General features: G+C 45.8%; 1 protein-coding gene across 12 annotated transcripts; it reads left to right on the top strand.

Moving 5' to 3' along the window:
* TPM3 (tropomyosin 3) lies at positions 1-27,957 on the top strand. 12 transcript variants are annotated; one of them, XM_072732369.1, is made up of 10 exons: positions 143-349; positions 1,228-1,353; positions 11,554-11,687; positions 13,145-13,262; positions 13,587-13,657; positions 14,276-14,351; positions 15,679-15,741; positions 15,950-16,019; positions 16,899-16,977; positions 17,699-17,902. In XM_072732369.1, exons 1-10 carry the CDS (start codon positions 233-235, stop codon positions 17,700-17,702), a joined length of 858 nt encoding a protein of 285 aa, XP_072588470.1. In that variant the 5' UTR covers positions 143-232; the 3' UTR covers positions 17,703-17,902. The 12 variants fall into 12 exon arrangements, with proteins under 12 accessions (XP_072588471.1, XP_072588472.1, XP_072588470.1 ...); XM_025997135.2 differs by lacking the exon at positions 14,276-14,351 and adding an exon at positions 14,901-14,976 and having other exon boundaries at positions 144-349; XM_072732370.1 differs by lacking the exons at positions 14,276-14,351; positions 16,899-16,977; positions 17,699-17,902 and adding exons at positions 14,901-14,976; positions 26,688-27,957 and having other exon boundaries at positions 1-349.
* Positions 27,958-27,988: the final 31 nt, after the last annotated feature.

Genomic DNA, 27,988 nt, shown 5'->3' with positions numbered 1-27,988 from the left:
CTTTGCTGGTGATGTCAGTCCATCAAAGTGTCTCACCCCGTGCTTCCCCAGGGAGAACAATAATGGGATGGAAGGAGCTGGAAAGACCATATTAGGAAGGAGAGGTGGAGCCATGAACAAAGATAAAGGCTTGAGTCTAGGAGAACTCGTCATTCAGGCAGCAGCCCCTCCTTTCTTGCCCTCATCTCTGGTTCTCCAGGGTTACAGGTGAGCTCACCAACAGCCACTGCTCATGATGGAGGCCATCAAGAAAAAGATGCAGATGCTGAAGTTGGACAAAGAGAATGCTCTGGACCGGGCAGAGCAAGCTGAAGCTGAGCAGAAGCAGGCAGAAGAGAGAAGTAAACAGGTGGGTTCTGGCATCGGTTCCCTCAGCTGCTGGTGAGCAAACCCATGAGACAGGAGACAGTCCTCACGGGAAAGGTAATGAGTGGGAGCGACCCTCTTCGTCCCCAGGCTCGCTGGATAGGCAGAGGACATCTAGGATATTTGCCTCAGGCTGCCTATGTGACTTTAGAGAAACCTGTGGCCTCTCTGAGCCATGGTGTGTCTGCTGGATCTAAATGGGGGCAGATCATGTTTTGGGAGGACCTGATTTCTAGAGGAAAAGGTGGGAGCTTGGCATGTAGCATCTCTTTTCCCTTAATTTTTTTTTTAAGATTCTATTAAAAAAGAGTAATCTCTATGTCCAACATGGGACTCAAACTTACAACCTTGACATCAAGAGTCACATGCTCAGGGATGCCTGGGTAGCTCAGCAGTTGAGTGTCTGCCTTTGGCTCGGGGTGTGATCCCACGGTTCTGGGATCGAGTCCCGCATTGGGCTCCTGCGTGGAGCCTGCTTCTCCCTCTGCCTGTGTCTCTGCCTCTCTCTCTCTCTGTGTCTCTCATGAATAAATAAATAAAATCTTAAAAAAAAAAAGTCATATGCTCTACCAACTGAGCCACAGGCATCTATTCCCTAAGATATTTCCCATTCCAGGGTCTTAAGATGAAAATCCATCATGCCTTGGTTATGTTGGGGTTGGAGATCCCAGGGTCACACAGCAAGGCCTGACTCCTAGGGCAGCTGGCTGGAAGTGGACAGAGAGAAAGTACATCTCTTTAGGAATGCTAACCCATGTTAGCATAGGCTGGGTACAGAGGTCCATCAGGGCTTCGGAGCCCAGGATCTGAGCCTGCACTATTGTGTGTATGTCTTGTGTGTGACTCTTGGGGCTCCTGTAGCTGGAAGATGAGCTGGCTGCTATGCAGAAGAAGCTGAAAGGGACAGAGGACGAGCTTGACAAGTACTCTGAGGCCCTGAAAGATGCACAGGAGAAGCTGGAGCTGGCAGAGAAGAAGGCTGCTGACGTGAGTACTAAAGAGATGGAAAGGGGTTAACCCACACATGCACAGCACCATGTTAACATCACTAAAGCCAAACACACTTGGACACATACATACGTGTGGAGTCACAGAGCGGAGACATAGATACATACATTCTTATCCATAGTCACACATGGACACACTCTTGTACACACATTTGTTCTCAGGCATGTGGAGAAATCTCATGTTTGTCTTGCCCTCAACCCAGGAATTTAACTAGGTTTCTCAGGACCCGGACAAAGGGAGGGGACTCCAAGTTCAGATTGCTACCACTTGTTCCATCTCCTCCCCCATGTCACATTCTTAGCTTTTGTGTCCAAGACTTGGCACGTAGATATGTGTATTAATAGGGAAACGCTCATCTCTCAACTGCCCAGCAGAGCCAGCTCAGATTTCACAATGGGACAAAAGAGGTCACATTGACCCTGGCCCTATATGGGTTTATTTATCAGGGCCGATGTGGGCATCTGCCCTTATGCCACGGAGAGGCCATAGCAGGCATTGCTCATAGGGCAGCAGACAGGATCTTTGATAGATCAGAAATAAGAACAGAAACAAGAAGGGATCCTATGGGGTAAAACTGTCACCACCAGACCTTACTCTGTGGCATTGATTCAATTACTCAGCTCCTCTAGGGTTGAATTTTTCAATTTGAACATGAAATAAATTCTTTTTTCCATTCATATTTGTCCTGTCACCACCTATTTCCCTTTGTGTTCAACTTGAAGCTTAGCACAATGATAAATGAGAGGCTACAAAGGAAAGATGTTTGGAAGAAAGTGACATACCAGCAACAAAAGAATGCCGTGGTATTCATGGAAATGAAGTCAATTCTTAGCACTAAGTTAATAGGAAAATAGGAGCAAGTATTTTTTCTTAATTTTTTTTAAAAAGTAGGCTCCACATCCAATGTGGGGCTCGAATTCATGACCCTGAGATCAAGAGTCACATGGTCCACCAACAGAGCCAGCTGGGTGCCCCTAAGGAGAACTTTTTTTTTTAATTACATTTTGTTTTGGACGATAGCTGGAGAGACAAAGTGAGCCATTCACAAATGTTTCCAGATGCTTACATTTGGTCTCTTTGCTCTTAGGTCTCTCATCTTCTTTGGTTTTTTGGCACTTTCAGTGGCCAGGGAACACAGTGACGGTTGTATGTATCATACTAGAGATCAGAAATAAAGCAAATCATATACTTTATACATATTCATAATTTCCAAAAGTTTAGGCCTCTGCAAACCATTAATTCTCCCTTGTTGGAAAACTGCAATGAACACAGGTTACCTCCAGAGCTTTGGGCAAATGCTCAATGGCCTGCTGGAACTGCCTGGCCAAGGTTCCAGGTATAGATGGATAGATCTCTCTGGCTCCAATAGACGGATACAGGGACAGGAGTTTTCCCAAACTGGCAGTGTCAGGCTAATGACAGTTTTATGAGATGTTGGGTGACAACTTTCCGGGAGAGTCTGGAGGCTGAAACAGCTAGTATGTGGGCTAGAGGAAGTGTGTTCAGGAGCAATGAAAACAACAAAGTCTAACCCTAGATCTTGGGAGAAAGAGAGTAATATACAGGCTCTAGACAATACCTCAGTTTTATTCAGAAGATAAAGGAAATTCCTTCCCAGGGAAGGATGAATTCTATCTGTTCTAAGGAAGCTGTTGGACTCATACTTAAAACACACTGTCATTCTCCATCTAGACAGGATAGACTCCGTATATTCACTTGAAAGAAATTTTTGTTTATATAGGAACCCACCAAAACCCATTTCAATATGTAACATGTGGGTAGAAAATCTCATTTAGCTTCTCTCCCTGTTAGCTTTCCTTCCAAGTCAGTAAATGCCCTTAGAGGTGTGCTGGAGAACAAGAAATGGGAGAGGAAGGCTGTAAGCAGGAGGCAAGAATCCTTTAGGCAGGGTTAAGATGGAAGCAGGAAGAAAGGTTTCTTTCCCCAAAGCTGGGGTTAGTAAACTTCCACTTGTGAGGTAAATCCTGCCATAGCCTAGTTTTGTACTGTTTTATTGGAACAATACCCATGCCCATTCACTTACATATTATTTATTGGCTTTCTCCCTACACCAGAGTAGTCACCACACCCTGTGGCTTCCCTACAAAGCCAGGAAAAGGTACTGTCTGGCCTTTTACAGAAAAAGTTGGGGGATTTCTGGCTCAAAGGATCAAAGAAGGAAAGTGAAGTGTTTATAGGAATTGGAAAGTGCTGAGTAAGGAGAAGGCAACAAAGTTTAAAGTAGAGAGCAAGGGTCAGAGTCATCAGCAACATGATATATGCCTTTTGGGGGTGAAGGGCACTCTGTCCAATACCACGGTCCAAGGAAGTTGACAGCTCAGCTTCCACCTTTAAGATTAACAGACAGAGCATGTAACTTTGATGTAGGTATAAGGGGCAGAGAGAAGAGGGAATCAGTAAGTGTATGTTTACACAGGGAGTTCTGGTTACCTGAGAAGCTTTTCTGAAAAGCATAGAATTTGCTGGATTGCTTGAACAAAGAAAGGGCAAGGGTATGGCAAGGTCAGTCCAAACTTGTTTTTCCTCCTGGAATTTGTCTGAGGTCCTCTTTAAAAAAAATTGTAACAAAATATCCGTAACATTTGCCATTTTAACCATTTTTAAGTGTATAGTTCAGTGGCAGAACATTCACAGTGTTGTACAACCATGTCCAAGGTCCTCTCAGTCCTAGGTGAAGTCATATGCTCATTAGGGTAAAACAAGGGGAAAGAGGAGTGTGATGGTCAGGACACAGAGTCATACCAGACGTGGAAGGGATGGGAGACAAGAATTGGGGATGGACATATACACCTGCTGATATATTGTTGTATTGTTGGTCACCAGGAAAACAATAGCACTGGGCCCCGTGCTGCCCATCCATCATGCCTTTAAAGGGTGTCACCTGTTTCCCTGGATCAAGAGAAGATTATCTGTTCACATCTACCAGTCTCAGAAATACAGTGGTGCTCTCAGCCGCCTTGGGTTTGTCTAAGATGAAGTCTCATGTGGCTTCTCTAGGACAAAGGGAGGTAAACAGTGCCCCCTGCTGATTAGCACCTAGATGACAACGTCTCATTTCTGCTTCCATAGTCCCTCTGATTAGATTTCTTCAAAAAGAGAGAGAAAAATTCTTAGGCCATCAGGGTAGAGTTTACTGAGGTTCAAAACCTTGTTCTTCCTTTCCAATTTCTGGGGGCAGAAACCAGTGTTACTCTACCAAGCAAATTATTTACTGTTTGAATTGTTTCCTCTAAATAGGCTCATTGTTTCTAAAATGAGATAGGAAGACAGAGCCTCTGGAGGGAGTGTCCTCAAAATCAGGCTTTGAGGGCAGCGCTTGTCTTACCTACCAGCCGTTTCAGGAGTCAGGATTCTTCAAAGTCCTGCTCCACAACATAATTCTGAGGAGGAAAGAGAATTGCACCAAGGAGACATTTGTTATGATGGTTTACTAGAAAGGCAGGAGGGGTGCAAACAAACAAGAGAGAAGATAGTACAACTTTCAAGTCTCTTTACTATTGTGCTTTCAAAAATCCTGCACGGCAGTGCCTACAGAGGCAGTTTGTATCACAAACAGCTCCCTCAGGCCCCTGAAAGCAGAAGTGGCAGTGAAATTGGGGGAAGTTAATCCAGAGTAGACACTGGGTTGCACAGGACAGTGTTTCAGGCACTCATGTGGCTGTTGCACGAAGGCTCTGGTAACAGTGATCGATAATAGAGGATTTCTTCTTGATAAAGTGGGGGCAGAAAGACACCTTTCCCAATTGAGAAGAGAAACGTAAGTGATGATTAGTTAGCGAAGCCCCAGTTACTTAGGATTTGGAAGGGCGGGCAGGTTGGTAAGCCGCTGGTGTGCCGGGTAGTCTTGCTCCGTAGTAAGAGGGAAAGAGCGCATCGCTGATGCCAAGCAGAAGACGCAGAGTGCCCACCCGGCTTCCGTCCCAGTCCGCGCGTCCCTCGTTGATTCTCAGACGGCGGAGAGGACCTGCCGGCCACGCTGGAGATGGAGATTAGGCTGCGGGCCCCGCGGGCCGGGCACCTGCCTTCGGAGCCCGCGTGCGGGGCGCGGAGGCAGAGGCACGTCGGGCGCCCGACGGCCGGGCGGCTGCACGTCCGACCGAGGGGAGGTAGGACCGCGGCTCGCCTCAGGGTTGCCATGGCGGCCCGCCCCACTCCCCGAGCAGCCCCGCCCCCCTTTGCTGGCCAGGGAAGGCCCCGCCCCCCCGCTAGGGCCGCGGGCGGTCCTTCAGCAGCGCCGCGCGGCAGGGCGCGGCGGTGACGTCAGGTCCGGGCGGGTGGGCGAGTTCCGGTATTTCAGGGCGGAGCAGGCGGAAGTGGGGGTGAGAAGCGGCTGCAGCGCCGAGCGGAGGAGGCGAGAAGCCGAGCGCGAGCAGGGGCTGGGTGGGCACCATGGCCGGGATCACCACCATCGAGGCGGTGAAGCGTAAGATCCAGGTTCTGCAGCAGCAAGCCGATGACGCAGAGGAGAGGGCCGAGCGCCTGCAGCGGGAAGTGGAGGGGGAAAGGCGGGCCCGGGAGCAGGTACAGAGACGGCGAGGCGCGCGAGGGGAGCAGGCGTGCAGCGGCGGGGACCCTGAACAGGGCCCGGGTTTGGCGGCGGAGCGCGGTCCTTCGGCTCTGGCTGGCCCGGAGTAGGGGTGGGGCGCAGCCACAGTTGGACCCGGGGTGGGCGAGGGGGGAACTGGGTGCTCGGGTGAGCAGGCTGGGCCTCTGAGGTAACGGGATCTTTCGGGGTCCGGAACCTTGTATTGCTCCTCCCGTCGCCCAGCTCATTCATTCGGGCCCTCGGAGCCAGGCGCGGCCGGGGGAGGGGCTCGGCGGCTTCGCCCTCCCCCACTCCACCGTGGAGGGCGGGGAGGGGTGCGGAATTGGCTCTCGTTGGAGGTTTCCGGCCCGAAGGGTGAGAGTAGGTGGGTGCTTCTCTGGTCTGGGAGGGGCAGGGCCGAGCCTCCGGTGCGAGAGTGGGGGTTGGGGGTTGGAACCGCCGGAAAGCCCCCGGCCTGGTCTGCTGCTAGCTTTTCCGCTCCCTCCTCCTGCTCAGGAAATGAGGCAGCAGTCGGCAGGGAGGAAGCGCGGTGCCCTCCCTGGAGGAGGTTCAGGCCACAGCAGCACCTCCCATCCTCGGGCCTGGGCTCTTCTTCCTCTCGTGGGAGCAGCTGCTGAACCCACTATTTCAGTGGACGGGAAGCAGCGGAGCGGAGTCGGTGTTTCGCTCGCTCTGTTCTTGCAAATGTACGAGCCGACTGAACCCGCCTGCCACCCCCCGACCCCCACCCCCAGCGAGATGCCGGACCTCAGGCCTGTATTGCCCAAGTTTGATCAGTACAAGCGAACCCGTGAAAAGCGCTTCTAGACACTGCCAACAAGCCCGCTTGTGCGGCGGAGAACTGGAGAGAGTGCCAATGTCTGTTCCCGGTTTCTGGTCGACCCCCAGTGTGCTTGATGCAGACAGAATAATGAGATTCAGGGGGCCTCTGACGATGTGATTTGATTCTTGCTGTTCCGATAACCTGCCACAATGTCTTGGTTTTTTGTTGTTGTTGTTTTTTGTTTTTGTTTTAAGATCAGTAAATATTTGTTCAACTGAAAGTTGGAACATAAAATGTTGATGGAATGAGTTGTGACTCTTGAAACTTTCTGTTTAGAAGCGTAATCTCAGATTTTCCAGGGTCTAGGGTGCAGTCTGGTGGGTGGAGCTGACCTCCTGACTTCAGGCTTTGGTTTGGGAGGATCCGGAGGCTGGAGAGAAAAGTAACTGTTGCTAAAATTTGAAGAGGTAACGAAGAACTTTTGTTTATTGGTTTATTGGTATTTCTTGTTCTTTTCCTTGGTTAAAAAAAAGTTTTATTTTTTGACTACTTCTCTGGGGAGTGGCTGATAATTATTTTTTGGGTATAAAGAATTATTGTTAGTACATAAAGATTGTTAGACTACTCTTTATAACAGGGCATGGGAATGCTGGGAGTTTGTCTTTCTCCCTCACCTTATTCTCAGGGGCTTTTGCCCTATTATGCTGCTAATTTCTAATTATTTATTCAAGTGACATGGACTGGCTAGATGACTCTTTACGACTTGTGACACGTTTTCATCTCCTTTGTTATGGAGACCAGATCCCCCTAAAGAGGAAGGCAGGATGGTGTTTAAACAAGTAGCCGTGTGTTGAGCTGCATTATGGGTGTCTGAGGAATAGTTCTAGGGTGGATGACGCCCAGTCTCCCCCTAGGATTGGGTAGTTCTCCTTGCAAGAAAATTTGGGTCCCCTACCCCCATCCTAGGTGACCTGAGATGATAGGCAGCAGAGTGAACAGCTTGAAATATTTCTTAAGCTGTTCCTTTCTCAGAGCCTGCTAATTTGCTTACCAAGTTGAGGTCTTAGTGAGGAAGTTCTCAGATGGGGAAGTAGGGTGATAGTTAAATGTTGATGAAACCAGTATCTTCTTACTCCCCAACTTGAGGGAGCTTCATGGATGGACTTTCTGATCTGGCGAACTTTGGACTCCTCCTGAGGAGACACCCCTGGGGAGGGAGGGGGTGCTTGGGCTACCTGTTATCCTCTTAGGGCATTCTGGAATGTGGGTTTTGCAGGCTCCTCCCTCTGGAGCTGGAAACTCAGCACTCCCTGATGGTATCTCATGCTGTTAGTGGGATTGTCACTTGATTATTTTTCTGGTTGCTTTGTGTGAACATTCACTGTTTGTTGGGCACCTGGAAGAATCCAAAGCTGAGACTCAGGAGTTGTTCTGGGATCCATCTTTCTTATCTACTTTCAGCCCAGAGATTGATCTTTTACATTGTAGCCCTGTCCTTTCGATTTTGAATTTCCTTTGCAGTTCTTGCTAAACAGGGTGCATAAACATATTCAAATGCAGTCTTTTTCCTTACGTGTTTTTTGATAGTAGTAACAATACATATAACAAAACTTACATTTTACCACTTTTAAGTACAGTTTACCCTTTTTTAATATATCTCTCCTCTTATCCTGGTATTTACCTCTTTTTTTTTTTTTTTTTTCCTGGTCTAAAAAATTGAGGCATGTTATTGAAGTGAGTGGGCTTTCAAACAGCAGTTTTGAGTCTGGCTTTATTCCCAATTCCTAGTCTCTGGAGGGGTTAGAATGCCTGAGTACTGTGTGACTTTACTATTTGTGGGGCTGGTGGACTGCACAACCACTTTTATCACCTTTCTTTGGTTTAGGTTTACTTTACTGCTGATTACCTTTCTCCTTCATGTTAGAGCACACACTCGGAGAGGAGAGGCAAATAGCCCTTTGCTCTGAGTGCCTTGGCTATACTCCACCTTTGTTTACTCTGGGGCAGATAGCTCTACTTCCTTCCCTCTGGCTGGCCTCCCCCTTGGTGAATTTAAAGTCCCTGAGGACACAGTATCTCCCTGGGTAGATATATTTCTGAACACAGTGAATCCAGCAGCCCTTTACTAACCAGCTCGGGCCTAACTTTGTCTATTACTGGTTTCCTTTGAATTTCATCTGTGACTTTTGTCTAAAAAGAGAAACCCCAGAGTGGCAGATTGCCAGATTTAGGCTAATCCCCTTCTGTCCTTGGCCCTGATCTGCCTCTAAGCACGGTACTCTGTCAGTTCCTTGCCATGAGGTGTGTGGTATGCTTGGGGAATCTTCTCTATGGGGGATGGTAGCATTGAAGCCAAACTCATTTCCTAACTGAAGCTGTGATCAGCCATCTGCTAATGGGACCGAATTGCTGCTGTGTCCTTCCTCCTCCCTGATCTTCACTTCCTGGAAAATGGAGAATCCTATTATTACCTAAAGGAAAGAATCCTCCAGGTGGGGCAGAGATGGGCAGGCTGAAGATTCAAAACCACATCTGGACATGCTAACCCTAGGGTGATTAGAATAGCATAAAGTTAAATGTTTCCTGTCTGGTTTGCAGAAGTAAGCCCCACCCAGTCTTTTGCAGGACTTGGTTGACCTGGAAGAGACAGGCATTATACATAGGTTCTGGCTTGAAGGAAGAGTCTTCCTTGTTCCCTTCCATGTAGTAATAGATCTTGATTCTGCAAACTTCTGTTCATTGTAAAGAGAACTGATCCTCTGTGGGAGGAGAAAAAAGAAAACAGTAAACATCCCCCCACCCCACCCCCACCCCCCTACCCCCGTCCCTGAAGCTTTTGCTGGGACACCCATGACAGGTTCTGCCTTTGATACAGGTTTGTTCAGTGTGCACATGCTCTTGTGAGGGCAGCAGGATGTGTTTTTTCCTCCCTTTTCAGCCTTGCTAAGAATTCTATTGTAAATGCTGATTTGTGGGAGAAACTGCCCAAGCTAGCTTGTTGTCATGGAAACTGTACACCCCGCCCTCATAGCCTGTTATCTTCTACTCCATTTAGGTAACAACTGGTGAGCTGGATGGGGACTGAGATTTTATGAGCTTCTTCCAAATCTAGTTCCTTTTTAATTAAAATGTTTTTTAATATTCTGGGCATTTGAAGGGAGAGATGAGGTAAATAGTTCTTGCTTGATAGTTTAACTTGTTCTTGTGATCTTGACCTGTTGGCCTTTTTGAGCTTATGAGGTGCAATGTGTCTTGTCCTGGGGGACATGGGACATCTGTTGTCTTGGAAGAGATAGGATCAGAGAATACTTGTCTTTGTGATATTTTAAATAGTAAGAGACATGAATGGTTTCTTAGTAATTTCAGCTTATGTGGATTCCTTGTTATTTTTCTCCTAGGGGTTGGTGGTTATATATAGGTGGTTATATATACTCCCACAGTACTTTGAACCTCCCATGTTTGTATCTGGTGATTTTTGTGCCAAATAACCTGATCTCCCCCCCCCCCCCTTTTTGAGTGAGAGTGAGAGCTTGAGGGGGAAGGGTAGAGGAAGAGAGAATCCCAAGCAAGCTCCTTGGGAGCCCTAGGTGGGGCTTGAGATCATGATCTGAACTGAAGTTGAGTCAGACACCTAAGTCACTGAGCCCCCTGGTACCCCCAAATAACCTGAAGGAGTCTTTTGGGCTATATCCCTCCCATAGAGGCTGTGGGCCAGATTATTTCTGTAGCTGTTTCCACCCACTGACTGCCAGGAGGAAATCAGGGTAATAGAATTCAGGTACAATCTGGACTGTAGAAGAGAGATCATGTTAACCAAGCACTTGGATAAGCATCTGAACTGGGTAGCATGCAGAGCAGATTAAATTCTTGTATGATTGTGGTGCAGCCAGTGTACTTGCCACCAGTAAAGGTGTAGGGAGGGTAAAGATAGTCTGAAGAGGGAGGCTTTTCTGCCAGTAGAATTCATCCACACACAGGCTGCCTCCTTTCCTTGTTTCTCACTACACATCCCAAGGAGGCTTGGGATGGCTTGCAGTCTAGCCTCTGCCTTATAATATGCTGGAGGCCATGAGGGACTGTCACAAGCCATGAGGAGGGGGAGACTCAGGGATGACTGCAGCAGTTGCAGGGAGTCACAGTTCAGAAATTTGCAGGAGTGGGGGTGGACATGGAGGAAACATTTTCTTCTGCTCCCATGTTTTTTGTGTGTGTCATCAAGGCAGGTCATTTTAGCTAGAAGAGCTTCTTGACACCTCTGAAAAGGTGGAGGTGGGGAGCAAGTCACAGGGTTAAGGGATAAATATCCCAGTGTTACATCCTTTTGCTTTCTGATCTAATCTGTTACTCTGAAAAACCTTCTCTTAGCTAGTGATCCTCTTGGTATATTAGGATAAGGTCATTGGAGGATTGGGTTAAGCGGCATATTAATAGATAATCCAAATTTTCCTCTTTAGGAAACTTTGCTTACTTATTTTTTCATTTTATGAGACACTTAGATGAAAGTTGCTAAAGACTAGGACACTGCTCTAAGCCAAGAGCTCAGGCAGCAGGAACCTTCACTGGCCACCTTTTCTGACACTAGTGTGTTCAGGGTTTGACCTGAGTCCAGAAAGGAGGTAGTACTAACTGGCACTGGGCTGGGCAAAGGAACTGAGTTTTAAAACTCGCTTCCTGCGGAGCGCATGGAAGTCTGGTGCTGATGGGAAGGGAGGAAATAGGTGTATATGTCACCGTGTGTGTTTCTGCGCTAAAACAGGTGTTGCCATGTTGGACCTTGGCTTCTTCTTGGCAATCAGCTCCAAACTTAGTCAGCTCTGCTTCTCCTTTCCACTCTTTCGTTCAAACACAGGCTGAGGCTGAGGTGGCCTCCTTGAACCGTAGGATCCAGCTGGTTGAAGAGGAGCTGGACCGCGCCCAGGAGCGCCTGGCCACTGCCCTGCAAAAGCTGGAGGAAGCCGAGAAAGCTGCTGATGAGAGTGAGAGGTGTGTAGATGAGCACCTGTTGGAGTGTGGGTTTTAGGAGCTCATGACACTCTGGATTTCTTTACAGTCCTGCTCCCCCTCCCCCAAGTTTTTATTTAAATTCTACTTAGTTAACATATTAGAATAGTAACCTATCTCTGTTTCTGTTTTGCATATTCTTTTTACTTGAAGACAGAGTAAGGGTTACCTGGGTGGAGTGACCTGGTGTGACCTTTTATAATTGGTGTTACCCTATAGACTGATCTAATGATAAGTCAATAAGGTAACCTTCAATAAGGTTACCAGGATGGCCTCCACTGAGTGCATCAGACTTAATTTGTGAGGTTAGTCCCTCTGAAGCAGTAGTTCTTAGAGTAAGCTCCCAGGTTTTCCACCAAGTTTGAATTTCCATTCAAATTCTCAGCCCTTACCCCACCCAGATCTAGGAATCAGGAACTCTGAAGGTGGAGCCCAGCAATCAGTGTGGAAAAAGCTCTTTCAGCATCCACTACACCTAAGAATCATAGGGCTGTAGAGGCAGGGAATCATTGGAAAGTTAAAAATATTGGAATGCCTGGAATTCCACCCCAGTTCAGTGAGAGTGCATTGCAAGAGGCCCGGGTGTTTTTTTTTTTTTTTTTTTTTTTTTAAGATTTTATTTATTTATTCATGAGAGGGAGAGAGGGGGGGGGGGGAGAGGGAGAGAGGGAGACAGGCAGAGGGAGAGGCAGCTCCATGCAGGGAGCCTGACATGGGACTCAATCCTGGGTTTCTAGGATAAGGCCCTGGGCTGAAGGCAGCGCTAAAAAGAGGCCCGGGTGTTCTTAAAGTTCCTCTGATAATGTGTGTCTAGGGTTGAGAATCAAAGTCCTTGAACCAAGTCAAAACTTTCTTTGGTGAAAATAGCAATTGGCTTTTGGCTTCTTGCCGTGAGTTAAACTAGAACAAAGGTGTGTGACGACATGCATGGGGTCAGAGGAAGGCCTTCAGAATTGAAAATGCACTATCAGAATATGCGACACTGTGCCACTGTGAAAACGAGAAATGTGGCAGTATGCACTATGTTAGAGAATAGTGTCCAAATTCTAGAAAGTGAAGAAAACGTGTTGCAGAATAAGGTAGTGTATGATTCCCTTGGAGTGTGGGGAAGTGGGGCTAAAGTTTATTGGCATTTTATCTATATAAAATGCTTCTAAAAGGGTTATGAAGAGTTTTTCCCTGTTGAGCAGGGCTAGAAGTGGGGAGGCTTATTTTGTGCCCTTAAACTATATAGTTAAATATTAAGTGCATATTTTTTCTTATTAAAAAAAGCTTATTTTGAAAAAGTATTAAAACGAAGTAAGGTGGGGGTTGCTGTGGGAGTTCTTTTTGGGTGGTAGGCAGAAAGGGATGGGTGCCCTTCTGAGGCTCTTGGAGTGGAGCTGGTGACAGACTCCCCAGGGTGACAGTGTTACATTTGTTCTTCTTGTCTTTGGCAGAGGTATGAAGGTTATTGAGAATCGAGCCTTAAAAGATGAAGAAAAGATGGAACTCCAGGAAATCCAACTCAAAGAGGCCAAGCACATTGCAGAAGAGGCAGACCGGAAGTATGAAGAGGTATGGTGCCTTGTGTTTGTCCTCTTTGTTGTCATTGGGTATCTTTTTTTTTTTTTTTTTTTTTTAGATTTTATTTATTTATTCGTGAGAGATAGAGAGAGAGGCAGAGACACAGGCAGAGGGAGAAGCAGGCTTCATGCAGGAAGTCTGGCATGGGACTCGATCCTGGGACTCCAGGATCACGCCCTGGACCAAAGGCAGACACTCAACGGCTGAGCCACCCAGGGATCCCTGTCATTGGGTTTCTGAAAAGAATCGTGGTAGAGGGAAATGGGGGGAATAACTTTCTCTTTGCTTCACTGAGCTGTATGGGGTCTTCTGTAGGTGGCTAGGAAGTTGGTGATCATTGAGGGGGACTTGGAACGTACAGAGGAACGAGCTGAGCTGGCAGAGTCGTGAGTATCTTGCTCCCAAAATCTTTCCATACGATTCTGTCCCTTCTCCTTTGGCTTGCGCATTCATGTGAGTAAACTAGCATTCCTTCAGCCTTGTTAAACAGGGCCTAGAGAGGGGGCTTTTCTAACTCTCTCCACTAGTGACAGGTGACAAACGACACTTCCTCTATTTCTCGTAGGGAAGGTTTGCAAACTAGGGGCAAGTAAAGACTACTTAATCCTTGGTGAGTGGTGAACTGGAAGGCCCTACAGGGTCCTCCCACCCAGAGTCTGTTTCTCCTTGAGGCGCGGCGCCTATGTTGACTGCAGATTTCTTTTACTACATTGCCAGTCTGGGGACCTTGAGGGCCAGGGCAGACAGGGAGTGTTCCTCTGTTGGCACCTTCTGGGCCTTGTATAACAAAGGCAGTGCTGATGCGTATGTATTTGTGCTTCCTTTGTATTCCCCTCTCCCAGACATGACATATCATGACCATGGTGGTATTTTCTTCCCATGTTTTGGAAAAAAAAAATTTTTTTTTTTTTTCGTTTTGCTGCTTGTTTCCTTGCTGTGTCCTTTTTGACCTTTCTCCCTCCCTACCACCTGGCTTGTGCGACCCCTGTGACTGTCACTAACAGCCGTTGCCGAGAGATGGATGAGCAGATCAGGCTGATGGACCAGAACCTGAAGTGTCTGAGTGCTGCTGAGGAAAAGGTACTAACCGTCAGACCCACAGAGAGGTTACGTGTGTGGTGTGGTTTTGTTCTGTTCCGTTTCTGTTTTTATTTTGCAGCTGCCTCCCCTCCACTGGTTGATTGTTGAGTGCTTTCTCATCTCTTCATGGAATGCTCCATTCTATCCCACTTACTTGGCATCTTTCATCTCTTTCCTAGTTGCTTCACCACCTCTTCACAGGCTCTCTCCTTCCCGTGGGTGATTTGGGGGGCTCTTTGGGTTGGGTGTCTATTCCCACCTCTGCCCCAGCTAGCAGTGGTGACTTGTTCCTGCTAGTGATTTTTCTCAGGTATTTTATTAGTATCCAAACATTCTGAGTCCTAGCCCAGCAGAGCCCAGCTTCTGATAGTGGTAGAGGGAGGAGGGTTGACACTTGCTCAGGTGACCTGGGAACTTCTCTTTTCCCCAGTATGCCTTTCAGCTCTCTCTACATATAGGTTCAATTCACGTCTGTGTGTCTTTCTCTCCCTTTTTTTTATTCTCTCCTCCTTCCCCTTTCCTCTCCTGCGGTATTTAAAACATTCACAGTAAGTGTTCTGAGCTGGAGGAGGAGCTGAAGAATGTCACCAACAACCTCAAGTCTCTTGAGGCTCAGGCGGAGAAGGTAGGGGCTGGTTGTGAGAGTGACAGGCTTTGGGGCCTGGGCTCAGCCCTGCCCTTGGTGAGAGACTGGAGAAACCCATTCCTTATGTAATCTAGTGAGACATGTCTTTGTCATCCAGATTCTGGGTTTAATGCTAATTCCTCTGCATTTTGATTTCTTTAGTCCAAAGTCACTTCATGGTCTCAGGTGCTTGGGGTCATGGTGTCAGGCTGATACCACTGTGCTAAATACCAATAATTATGGGTCCTAAAAGGTTTTCTAGCAGACCAATGGGGGCATCAAATAGTAGATATGAGACCTAAGGAATTAAGACAGATGACTTGTCTTTACCATATATGGGACAATTTCAGCCATGTGGCCTTGGGGTGTTGCTACACCTACTCATTAAACAGGAGGAAGGAAAAATAACTCCTCGAGTTGATCTGACTGAGTAAGATAAAAACTTAGACCGTTTTAAAAATAAAGATCTGGAGGATTCTAATCTGAGGATATCAAGGCTCGTAAGGACATTGATTTGTGGATTTAAAGGATCTGTTGTCCAGTAATGGGCCTTGCTCTTTTTCTCAGGGGCCATTCAGCATATTAAATCCAAGAGGCTATTTACTGTAAGAGTGAATATAGTGGCAGGGGGTAGGGTAGGGTGGTAGGATTGTCTGTATGAGTAATTTCTACTCTGAAACTTTGATTCCACTTGTCTTATAGTACTCTCAAAAGGAAGACAAATATGAGGAAGAGATAAAGATTCTCACGGATAAACTCAAGGAGGTGAGCTGAGGGGTTATAAGGAAGGGACAAGGTGGGTTGTAGGGAAGGGATCAAAACATTCTGAGGTGTATGAGGCAGTCATTTAGACATAGACAAGCTGGGTTTGGTTCTGAAAGGTCTACAGGTAGAAAATAGTGGAAGAGATAGAGAATCCTTCTCTTATTGTCTTGTTCATGTCTGATTCTTTCTGCTGTCATATTTCCCCCAGGCAGAGACCCGTGCTGAGTTTGCTGAGAGATCGGTAGCCAAGCTGGAGAAGACAATTGATGATTTGGAAGGTATGGAGCCTGGGAGAGGAATTAGAGGGATACAGAGGAAGACCTTGCCCATTGATGTTAACCTTTTTCCCTGTCCACCAGAGGGAGGTGGTCGTGACCTGGCACATGTCCTGTGCTCTGTCCTCTGCCACAGCTAGGTGAAATACATCCAAACCTAGAATTGGGTTTTTATATATACAACCTTTTCCTTTAGTAAGATTTCATCTAGTATTCTGGAATTTGCATCCTTCCCTTGGAGGAGACTAGTAATGGAGGCATTTACCTCCAATTTAGTAGTCTTAAATCCTGGTCTCTGGGTTGAAATGGTAGCCATGCTTTCAGGAGGCATAGGAGCGCATGTTACCCTGTGGCTACATTTGGCAATCCTGTTCATCACTTCAGCTGTGGGGGACCTCTCTAAGAGATAAAGAATCTCGGAGCTGACCAATCCGAGGGGCTTTCTAAATACTTTTCTCCTCACATTTTGGCAACTGTGTCTGCTCTAACGAGCGAAAATTTGGATAACTCTGAGATGTGCTCCTTGGGAGAGTTTGGGGAGGTAGCCTGTAGAGCAGAGGGTCCAAGAATACTGGTCTTGCTTGGTAGATAAAGAAGTGTTGGAATATTAATGTGTGCTTTTTCCTTTTTCTATTTTTATTGTGCCATCCCTGCTAGGAATGAGGTTAACTGGGTGGGAGTGGGATCCTCCTGAGTGCCTTTGGTAATAGGAATTTCTAGTCATGACCGTGTCCAGGTTCTCAACCCAGGACAGATGTTCTAACCTGTGGTATTAGACCTGCAGTCACACTTTTCCGAATTTCTAATGATTCCCTCTCTCCATATGCTTCTGACATTTTTCACTGTCCCCACGCTCCTCTCTGTACTCCTGTTCCTATCCAGATGAGCTCTATGCCCAGAAACTGAAGTACAAGGCCATTAGTGAGGAGCTGGACCACGCCCTCAATGACATGACCTCTATGTAACTATCTGACAGAGTGGGGCTGGAACCTTGGCTTGTGGGTGGGTGGGGTTATAGGCTATGTATAGTGTGCTTTGGTTTTATCCTCTGGAAACTAGAATCTTCATGCTATCTTAAAATATTGGTGCTTATTACTCGTTGGCAAAAGCTGGGGTGGCATTTCATATTGAATGGGTAACACCCTGATCTCCATGTGGTTTTTGAATACTTTGTGCTAATAGATCCTTCATTATAACACCACGGTTTTTCTGTTTGCTTCTCAAATTTAGTCTTCTTAGAGGGGTTGCTACTGAAAGTAGAATCGCGTCATCCTGTAACTAAGGATGTAGGGCCCAAAGAGCCAGTGACTTGGGCCCTAATGTTGCATAACAATTCATGACTCCTCCTTTAATTTGTGTCCTGATATTAAAGTTCCGGGGGAAACCCATGATTGGAAATACCAAATTCACCAAAGAATTAAGCTGAGTCCCAGAGCAAGCCAGGAGGTAAAAAGCACCAAAAAGAGTTGTTGGAGACTTTATCCGTTTGCTGTGGACCCTTGATGCTAATTCTCCTCTTTGTATCTTTCCCACTAACCCTGAGAAGTCACATGACTCAGGCTATGAGTCTCGTCTGGCTGTCTTTTCCCATTCCTACTGCCTTCTCTTCCCTTTTCTCCCAAATTGCTGTGTAGATGGATGCTAGTCCTTCTTACTTAGAGTCTCCTTACTTTTTCATACAGATAACTATCACCGTTTCTGCTCTGTTCTGGATCTGCCCCCCTTTCCTCGGGGAGCCCAACACCCCACTCTCGCTCTGGATTCCATGTGGGTCGGCCTGGCTGGTCCCCAAGGCAATAGGATGTAGTGGGGGGCACAAAGCAACTTATGTATTCTTCCACTCCACCACCCCTCCTCCCCCAAATTAAAATGTTGAGCTGCTGGAAGCCTCTTGCCCCCCCTGCATTTGTGTCATTTACAAAGCGGCTGCTGTCCCTGAGAAGGAGCCTTGGGGGTGTGATGTGGAGAACAGCCCTCCCTCCTCTGACTTATATAATCAAAGCCACTTTTGTGTGTGTCTATTTTTTCTTGACATTTAAGCTCAACTGATGTAAGTCTATCAGAGTGGTGGGCTAGCAGAGGTTCTCTTGGGTAGGAGCTTGAGTCTACATGTGGGCCATGGGAAGCTGAGCACTTCACTTAGCCCACCTGGAGGGCTCTGAGGCTCCTATTCTCAATCTCTCCTCCTTTGATAGCATCCAAGAGCCTCCCGATAACGTATTCTCTGCCCTTTTTCTAGTTGTTCAAATGGTGGTACATCCTCAGAGCATCTGATGAACTCAGGTGTCTTACTACCAAACTTGACTGATTAGATCATCCCAAGTCACAGAAAAGCACACAGAATTTTCAACAGATTTTTGGTTTCTTGTCCAAATCCTTCTCACATACTTGAGGCTCATTGCCACTTGTTTGTTGGTATGTGCCTGTGGAATCTAAAACAGATGAAACGATTATTACTGGAAAAACTAGAACAACCCACCATGTATGTTTCAGGTAACGTGCACAAGGTAGTAATAGTTTATTACATACATAAAAATGGTAAGTTTCTGCTAGTAAAATTGTTCCTAGTTTATATTGTGGGATTATATAAAAACATTTTGCAAACTCTTACTCCAATTTACACAGCAGGATGATTTTAGTCTAAATAGTGTGGTGGTCACCAAGGGGCTCACTTAGTACTTCAGTTTCACAGCAGATTATATATTTAAACTTGCTTTTTTTTTCCTTAAAGATTTTGTTTATTTATTTGAGACACGCAGAGAGAGAGGCAGGCTCCTTGCAGGGAGCCCCATGTGGGACTCAATTCTGCGACTCCACGATCACGCTCTGGGCCAAAGGCAGGCGCTCAACTGCTGAGCCACCCAGGTGTCCCGAAACTTGCTTTTCTTTTAAACAGAGCCAAGTGGAGAGGTTTTCCCTATTGGGTCCCTATGAGACCCATGAGACTTGAGGTCTCATTGAATTCAGGTTTCTTTTCATTCATACCATTTCCTGCTGCTACATAGCCTTTGAGATTAAGGTATTGATTATTTAGCTGACATTTAACTGGTATCTTTTAGGTACAAAGTTACTGAGGTGGGGACAGAAATAATCCAAGATGGATGCACCATCCTTATTTTTAGGTTGCCCAGAATCTAGTAGGAGAGAGAGCATATACATAAAGCTAAGGATGATCTGTGATCAGTGCCACAAATAATAAACTTGTGGAAATTCAGAAGGAAAGAGATTGATTACAGGGGGATTGATTAGGAAAGACTCACAGAAGGAGGCACATAATAGTTACTTAATAAATATGTTAAAACTCTTCATTTTTATTGGGTTCTAAAAGATTGATTTTCTGACAAACAGATTTTGGTTGAGGGATAGTTATTGAGCATTTTGGTCAAAGAAGCAAAAGTAGAAGCATAGATAGAGGTGGGAAGGATATAATAGTTGTGAAAGTAGATTTGGACAGAGAAGGGGCCGCTGTGTACTGAAATCAGGTGTGGAGTTTTCTTGTGTAGAGATTGAGGATACCAATGGAGATTTTGAACAGGGATATATGTTCTAGTGTGAGTAGCAAAAAGAAGAGTTGATTTGGCAGCTAAGTTAATGTGTTGCAAGGCATGCAGATGATCAAAGTGATCCGTTAAGGTGATGATTCCTGAATTTCGGTCATTTGTATGTCACTTGGTGGCTTTTGCCATATTCATGTGCTCCCTACATTATTGTTTTCTTCACATATACTCTTGTTTTCAGATTTTCTTCTTCTTTTTTTTTTTAAGATTTTATTTATTTATTCATTAGAGACACAGAGAGACAGAGGCACAGGCAGAGGGAGAAGCAGGCTCCATGCAGGGAGCTCGACGTGGGACTCGATCCTGGGTCTCCAGGATCACACCCTGGCCTGAAGGCGGTGCTAAACCGCTGAGCCACCCGGGCTGCCCTCAGATTTTCTTACTGTAATAATTCTAATTTAAAATCAAATGTTTGAGGTACGCTAGTGATTTTTTCTAATGTACTTAATGTACATTAACAATATAGCAAGTTTTTTTTTTTTTTTTGCAGGGGACTTTAATACCCTGTTTATTTTTTTTTATTATTTATTTATGATAGTCATACAGAGAGAGAGAGAGAGAGGCAGAGACACAGGCAGAGGGAGAAACAGGCTCCATGCACCAGGAGCCCGACGTGGGATTCGATCCCGGGTCTCCAGGATCGCGCCCTGGGCCAAAGGCAGGCGCCAAACCGCTGCACCACCCAGGGATCCCGCAAGTTTTTTTTTAAAGTTTAGAAGCATATACAGTCAGAAATCTTGCATAGCACTAGCAGTGAGTATGCCATGCTTTGAGAAAAACTGCGTTAGCTATTGCAGTTTTCCCAGAGATTGTATCGCAGAGAGATGGCATTGAAGATGCTCACTGTGAAGGGCACTCAGTGTGAGGAGGAAGAGTTAGGGCTGACTGGTTTGGATCCTAGGAAACAGCAGTAAGACAGGTGTTGGGAGGTCAAGTGGTCCTTTTTTGAATAGGCAAGAGAGGTGTAAGGGAATAAGAGTTTGAAATACTGGCAGGTATCCAGGTGAAAACAAAATTCTGGGGGGTTGAGGGGAGAGGCTGATTGATGTAAGAGAGGTTTGGAACTCCACACAGGTGGCAAGCCGTTTAGACCATGAAAGTACATTTAGAACCCTAAAGACAGTTGCAGATGTAAAAGGAATGAAGCAAAAAGGAAAATCTGTGCAGAGGAGGAATCCAAATGGGTCTGGTTGGTGAGATGGAAAGAGAAAGAGTAACTTTGCTGATATAAAAACTTGATGACTGGATGATTTCCAGAGGTTCTCAACAAGTTGAGAGGAAAGATAGCTCAAGATGGGACATTGTCATTGACACTTTATTAATTCGAGGGTGCGTTTTGAACATTAAAATCAAGGAGAAAGCCACATTTCAAGGAGCAGAAAAGTAAACTAGTGTGAGGAAAATACAGGCAAGACATATGGCTTAGACCAGTGCCATCCAGCAAAACTTTAGACAGTGATGCCCAGTACAGTAGCCACTAGCCACATGTAGAGCCTGTCGAGCACTCAAAACGTGGCTTATAAGACTGAGGAGCTAAGATTCTGTTCCTTGTTTTTAGTGCATCTGCATTTAAGTAGCTATGTGTGGCTTAGTGACTGTGTTGAATAGTACAATTCTAGATGTTTTAGTATTTGGGCAGAAAGAGTTGACTGGCACAGAGAAAGGCTTAGAAAAGAAAGAAGTATGTGAGAATGGAGAGAAGTTAGAGGAAAAGTGAGGCACTGTACTTCTAGTAGCTCTTTCTTTCCCCATGGGTGTGACTGGTGTAAGCAAGGATGGAGACCAACAAGCCAGCATACCTGAGTGAAATTTGAAATATGGTGTCATGCTAATAAAATCATTCCTCCACCCTGTGTTTCTTGAGCCTGCATTAGCAATCAGAATGGAGTCAAGAAGCGTCATTGGTAATCTCAGAGCAAAGCATTTGATCTCTTTTCCCACTTGATTTCTTTCTTAATTTTTTAAAAAGATTTTACTTATTTATTCATGAGAGACACACAGAGAGAGGCAGAGACATAGGCAGAGGGAGAAGCAGGCTGCCTGTGTGGAGCCTGATGGTGGGACTCAATACCAGGACCCCAGGATCACAACCTGAGCTGAAGGAAGACACTCAACTACTGAACCACCCAGGTGTCCCTCCCACTTTATTTCTGGGAATGAACCCCAGGCTGATGTGTTAAGAGTCTTTTCTACCTGCCCTTATGACAGTGTTGCGATGAGGCACAGCACATGACTAGATCCCAAATTACCTAGCGTTACCTAGTGGGTGGAACTGCCCTGTTGTGCTGGGCAGCCTTATCTTAGACCCACCCAATCTCTTCCTTTCTCTTGGTTCTTAGCTAAATACCCGCCCCCCAGCTTTAATTTTAGGGAAAGTTTAAAAAAAAAAAAAAAAGCAAAACCCATTCCTTCTCATCTCTAGAATTGTTTTTTTTTTTGTTTTTAAAGGTTTTATTCATGAGAGACATAGGCAGAGGGAGAAGCAGGGTCCCATGAAGAGCCCAGTGTCGGACTCTATCCAGGGATACTGGGATCATACCCTGAGCTGAAGGCAGACGCTCAACCACTGTGCCACCCTGGTGTCCCAAATTGTGAGGCTTTAAAGCATGTGTAATTTGCTTTACTCTTAGCCTCCCCACTGCCTTTTCCTATTATAGAATGGAATTGACCTGATTCAGACCAGTGGAGCCTAAGTACGTCCAGCATCCATGGAATTGTTCCCTACCTAATTGAACATGCCTAAAAAAACATCAGACCAAATAGATTCTTTGGCTTGCCTTTTTTTGTTTGCTTTATTTTGCTGTTATCAGGGAAATAAGAACTTTTACTAATGAGCTGGTATCTGATCCTGAATTTGTAGTCACTAGAAACAGCAGTATTAAAAACCTTCCGTACTGGGACGCCTGGGTGGCTCAGTGGTTGGGCATCTGCCTTTGGATCAGGGTGTAATCTTGCAGTCCCAGGATTGAGTCCCACATTGGGCTTCCTGCATGGAGCCTGCTTCTCCCTCTTCCTCCGTCTCTGCCTCTATGTTTCTCGTGAATAAATAAATAAAATCTTTAAAAAAATACAGAAAACCTTCTGTACTAAGTTTAAAGTGAGAGAATAACCACATTTGCCTTTTGACTTCCTGTAGTTCTTAGGGAACTGTGCGTTCTAGGATTTAATCAGGCAAGAAAATGATTCCACTTCTGTCTCTTTTTTACTTCCCTAAATGGAACAAAACCTTCACTGACCAAGCTGTTTTGAGGGATTAGATTCTGATAGGACCCTTCTCTCTCCAGAGTGGGAGTCACGCTCAGTAACCTGGATATGGATGCTACAGAAGAGTCAGGCAGTACTTGGAATCTGTTTATAACACCACAGAAAGCTTGAGAAATAAGTTCACAAATTTGAACCTCTACATTTGTCAAGGATGCCCAGTGAATAAGACAAGTCCAATCCCTGGCCTCATGGAGTTATAGACTCATGTAGTGTTTCTTAGTGGGGGACTTTGGTCATTTAAGCCAGGATAATTCTGGGATGTACAGAACAGTCCTACTTACTGCTGTCCCCTGCCCGATAAATATGTGTAGGGTCCTCTGGTTATTGTGACAATTAAAACCTGTCCCCACACGTTTCCAATTTTCCTTCCAAGGGGAGAGAACGGGCACGCATAACAAGAGCCACTGGTACAATTCTGAAAGTTCGCTCTAATTCTGCCCTTTAGTACAACTATGATTTTTGGCTATTCCCCTCCAGGATAATTTTGTGTACATGTTTTATGTTTTGATAGTGTACATAAAGTGGCAAATAACCTTGGGACCATACTGGCCACCATCTTCCAGGGAGAGCTGGAGAAAGACCTCTGCCCAGAGGGCAAAGTACTTGGCAGTGCCTCGACTGTGGGCACAGCAGCTCCACAGATGCAATAGGTCTTTAAGACAGAAGACTATATCTTTGTATTGAGGTCCTAAGACCATTTGAAACAGATTGTAAAACATGGGAAGAAATCTGTTTGTGAGCTTAAGAGTCAGAGACCAGGAAGGTCTGTCCCTAGATTTCTCTTATCCCTGCGTTGCTCAGATGGGTTTGGTTTCTTTGCACTCTGTCTTGAAGGGTGCATTCCAAGTGGAAAATTCAGATAAAGTCAGTGATTTGAGCACTTAACTACTCTTACCAGGAATGCTTTTGGTTATGGGAAACCACTTAACTGTAGCTTTACTAAATATGGGGACTTAGGGCACTTAGGTGGCTCAGTGATTGAGCCTCTGCCTTTGGCTCAGGTCATGATCCTGCAGTTCTGGGATCGTGTCTCACATCGGGCTCCCTGCAGAGAGCCTGCTTTTCCCTCTGCCTGTGTCTCTCATGAATAAATAAATAAATAATCCTTAAAAATAAATAAATAAATATGGGACTTATTTTTCTCCCATAATAACATGTCCCAATTGGAGCAGCTGTGGCCTCGTCTTGCTCAGTTTCTGTGATTCTCTTACGGTTGAAATCTGTAACTCTCACCCTCACATCCATATTCAAGGTGAGAAAGCAAGTTAGTTTTCCCAGAAGACTTCCAGCAGAGTCTCATTGGCCAGAACTGGATCCCATGATCACCCCTAATTGCAAGAGAGGCTCGAAAAACAGAACAGGATAATCTTGATTCACCTTCCCTGAGCTGGATGTGTTGCTGGCCCCAATAGGGTTGAGTTCTTTTTTGGAAAGGGGAGGTGAGGTTTTGATGGACAGGCCACTAAGGTAGGTTTACCACTGAGCACCTATAACAAGGAGCAGTAGAAAAGTAGGACTGAGTGGGTGTCAGGATATTGACCTCAATTTAACATTCATAATGGTGTACTGAATGCTTTTACAGAAAGTGTTCCCACTGTTGGCTCCAGTTCTTGTCAAACCCTGATTACAAGCCAGCTGTTTTCCTTCCTTTGCCCTGTTGTGCTTGTCTGTTTCTCAACCCAGGGAATAAATACCTTTGCAGAAGAGATACTGTTTTCTTTCTCAGAATGTTGTCCTTCCAACTTGTCAGTCGGGATTTTTTATTTTGTTCCTCTGTTGGTCTTTCCACCACCTGGTAACTCTTACTGTCCTCTGAATCTTCCTTGCATCCTCTTGGCCTTACAGATGCATGTTACGTATACCAGCTCGTCAGAAGTCTCAGAATTTAACCTCTGCTACTCTATTAACCTCCCATTTTCCTTTTTCTCTTCTGTTTCCCCTCCTCCTCTTGTGTTCTTTCCTCTCTGTTGCTGCTGCAGAGCATGTCTATAGTCAACTTGAGCGAAACCGCCTGCTCTCTAGCAAGCTGTGGCTGACACTACATGTTCTGTGTGACTGACAGGCAGGACTCACGGTGCCCATTAGGCCAAGCTTACTGCTCACACCACTGACCTGGACCCCAGCAAAAAGCTGATTGTTTTTATTTTTTTATTTTTTAATTTATGATAGTCATACAGAGAGAGAGAGAGAGAGGCAGAGACACAGGCAGAGGGAGAAGCAGGCTCCATGCACTGGGAGCCTGACGTGGGATTCGATCCGGGGTCTCCAGGATCGCGCCCTGGGCCAAAGGCAGGCGCCAAACTGCTGCGCCACCCAGGGATCCCTGATTGTTTTTTTTTAAAGTCATTTTGCCCTAGCAAATTGTTTTGTTTTTTTAAAGATTTTATTCATGAGAGACAGAGAGAGGGGCAGAGACCTAGGCAGAGGGAGAAGCAGGATCCTCAGAGGGAGCCTGATACGGGAATCGATCCCAGGATCCCGGGATCACGCCCTGAGCCGAAGGCAGACACTCAACCACTGAGCCACCCATACATTCCTTTTGTTTTTAAGATTTTATTTATTTGAGAGAGCAAGAGCAGGGGGAGGGGCAGAAAGAGAGGGAGAAGCAGACTCTGTGCTGAGCAGGGAGCGCAATGTGGGGCTCCATCCCAGGACCTTGGGATCATGACCTGAGCCAAAGGCAGATGCTTCACCAACTAAGCCCCCCAGGCACTCCACAAATTGTTTTTTAGTGGGGCAGTGAGAATATTGTTGACTTCCTAACTGCACTGTAGAGTGAGAACAGTTGACACTGCATTTTTATCCCTTTCCAAGAGATAATGGGCGACGAAAGGAGGGGCCTGAGAGATCATAGTGAGGAACCTGGGAGAGGTTTCTGGTTTTTACCTTTACTTCCTGCTCTGTCACCTGTGCATCAACTGTAGGCTGTGTTCCCCCTGCATGGATGTTTTCTCACAATAAAAGGACCAACTGGACAAGGTGTTGTGACTGCTTCATCTACGGGCCCAGAGATGGGCCTTTCTGACTAGGTGGAAAAAAGGGAAGGGAAAGAAAAGGGGTGTAGGTATTAATAGCTATGTCTTGTATTGAGTATTTCCCCCACTCCACTAGAATAGTCTGAGTGGTGGTTTGCTTGCTGAACAAATTAGATTTTCCTTGGTGTTTATGCAACTGGTTTTCTTTCTAACATGTTCCTTCTTGCTTCTTTTTCCTGGTTTTATGTTGAATTGTAAGTAACTATCAGGCTAGTTTTGGACAATAAATAGCTCTATAAAAATCTCAGTTGAGATTTTGCTTATATTTTTGGTAGTATTCTTGGCTTTGTTTCCTCTAATGATTCTGTGATAGGCCACGGGGGTTATTCATTTATCCCCAGTTCCTTTCCCTTCCTTTTTAGAGGAAGCCTATAGTGTACAATGTTCCTTTTATATTCTTCTCAACTGAGATTCTTTTTACTGGTGGAAACATGCCCATCCTCGTTCTTGGGGGGTCACACCCCAGTGAGCCAGGGCAGGTAGGCACTGTCCTATGGGCAAAACCTAGAAGAAAGGATGGCTGATGCTTGAGGCTTGTTGCCTCCTTCAGTGATGGAAAACCAAAAGCCTTGTTGGGTGTGAATGAATGAGGAAACGACTGATAGGCCCCAGCCTCCTCCCCCGAAGTATAGCAACACCTGCAGCTCCAGCCAGAGGCTCTGCAGAAGCCACTGGTGCAGTAGCTCAGGCTTGCTGAGAAGACAGCTGCTCTATGAGTCCGCAGCTTTCCTGCAGCATGAGTGATTGATTCTCGGAGTGGGTAGATATTGACATTTACTTCTATTTTTGTGATGTCTCTCCTTTACCTCCATTAGATAAGCTGAAATGCACCAAAGAGGAGCACCTGTGTACACAAAGGATGCTGGACCAGACTCTGCTTGACCTGAATGAGATGTAGAGCACCTCAGTCCCACCGTGCCGCCGCTCCTCCCTCTGACCCTGACTCTGCCTGAGGCCCAGCCTGCCCGAAGCTGGCCTTGAAACTGAGGGCTGATCTTTAACTGGAAGGCTGCTTTCTCCTTTTGCTGCCTCTCCCACCCCTACCCCTGTGTCTTTTTCACCAAACTGTCTCTGCCTCTCCCTAGACATTCCAGTTGGGCTTGAGGCTGAGCACCTTTGGGAACAATGTTTAAGGGAATGTGAGCACAATGCAAAGTGTCTTTAAAAGCATGTTGTGATGTACACATTTTGTAATTACCTTTTTTGTTGTAGTTGATGTAGCGACATTTGTAAAACATTCCAAATAATTCCACAGTTCTGAAGCAGCAGTCTAACCCCTTCCTCCCATTTGGAATTGACTTTTCAGCCTAATGAATACTGGAGCCTCGTTGCTCTGTCCAAAATACCAGCCAAATTAGAAAGGTGATTCCAGAAGTTAGCCAAAAAAGTGTGGCTAAGGGTTTCAGCTTTAAGGTATCTTTGAGCAACATAATGTTTTTTTTCCATCAGATGTGACCAAACAAAAATTAAGATGGTGAGACCTCGATCTGAGACCAAATCCTTGTCCTGTCTTTGCCCTAACTGCTTACAGAATGGATCATGTTCCCCTTATGTTGAGGTGACCACTTATTTGCTCGCCTGCCTCCTTGAAAGAAAAAAGAGAATTATGTTCGCCACTGATTTAGCCACATGAATCAGACTCATCTCATCACCCTTTTCTGGGTCCAAAGCTGCTGCCTCTAAACGTGCCATCTCATTGTGCTTTGTATCAGTTCAGTTAGTGCTGGAGAAATCTTGAATAGCTTATGTACAAAACTGTTTTTAAATTTTATATTATTTTGAAACTTTGCTTCTTTAGGGTTGGGGCACATTGACCACCCCGTCTGGCTGAGAACTCTCTACAGTCTGTGGGCTGACAGTGTGCTGATCTTTTAAAAGTTTCTTTCCCTCCCCAACTCCCCTTTTAGGTGAGGTTTCCGTGAGGTCTGTTAGGTGTGCATCCTGCAGCTTATTGGCTTAAAATGCACTCTTCCTTTGGTGGCCTCTCTTTGGGGGCCGATTGGGAGAAAGAAACCAATAGTGCAAACTGTTTTGATACTGAAAATTGACAAGTGTCTTTTTGAAATAAAGAACCAGTCCCTCTGATCCTCAGACCTACTAGACTCTTATTTACTAA

This window comes from Vulpes vulpes, chromosome 13, assembly GCF_048418805.1.
Source record: "Vulpes vulpes isolate BD-2025 chromosome 13, VulVul3, whole genome shotgun sequence".
Classification (NCBI taxonomy): Eukaryota; Metazoa; Chordata; class Mammalia; order Carnivora; family Canidae; genus Vulpes; species Vulpes vulpes.
The sequence above is the reverse complement of the archived record's forward strand: the minus strand, read 5'-3'. Positions and strand labels throughout refer to the sequence as shown.

What these genes read in the sequence shown, in the direction of transcription:
- TPM3 (XM_072732370.1), top strand. Translation starts at nt 233, where the DNA reads ATGATGGAGGCCATCAAGAAAAAGATGCAGATGCTGAAGTTGGACAAA. An exon ending in CAGAGAAGAAGGCTGCTGAC is followed by an intron (nt 1,354 to 11,553) that starts GTGAGTACTAAA and finishes GTTCAAACACAG; the next exon opens with GCTGAGGCTGAGGTGGCCTC. An exon ending in CGAGCTGAGCTGGCAGAGTC is followed by an intron (nt 13,658 to 14,900) that starts GTGAGTATCTTG and finishes AAACATTCACAG; the next exon opens with TAAGTGTTCTGAGCTGGAGG.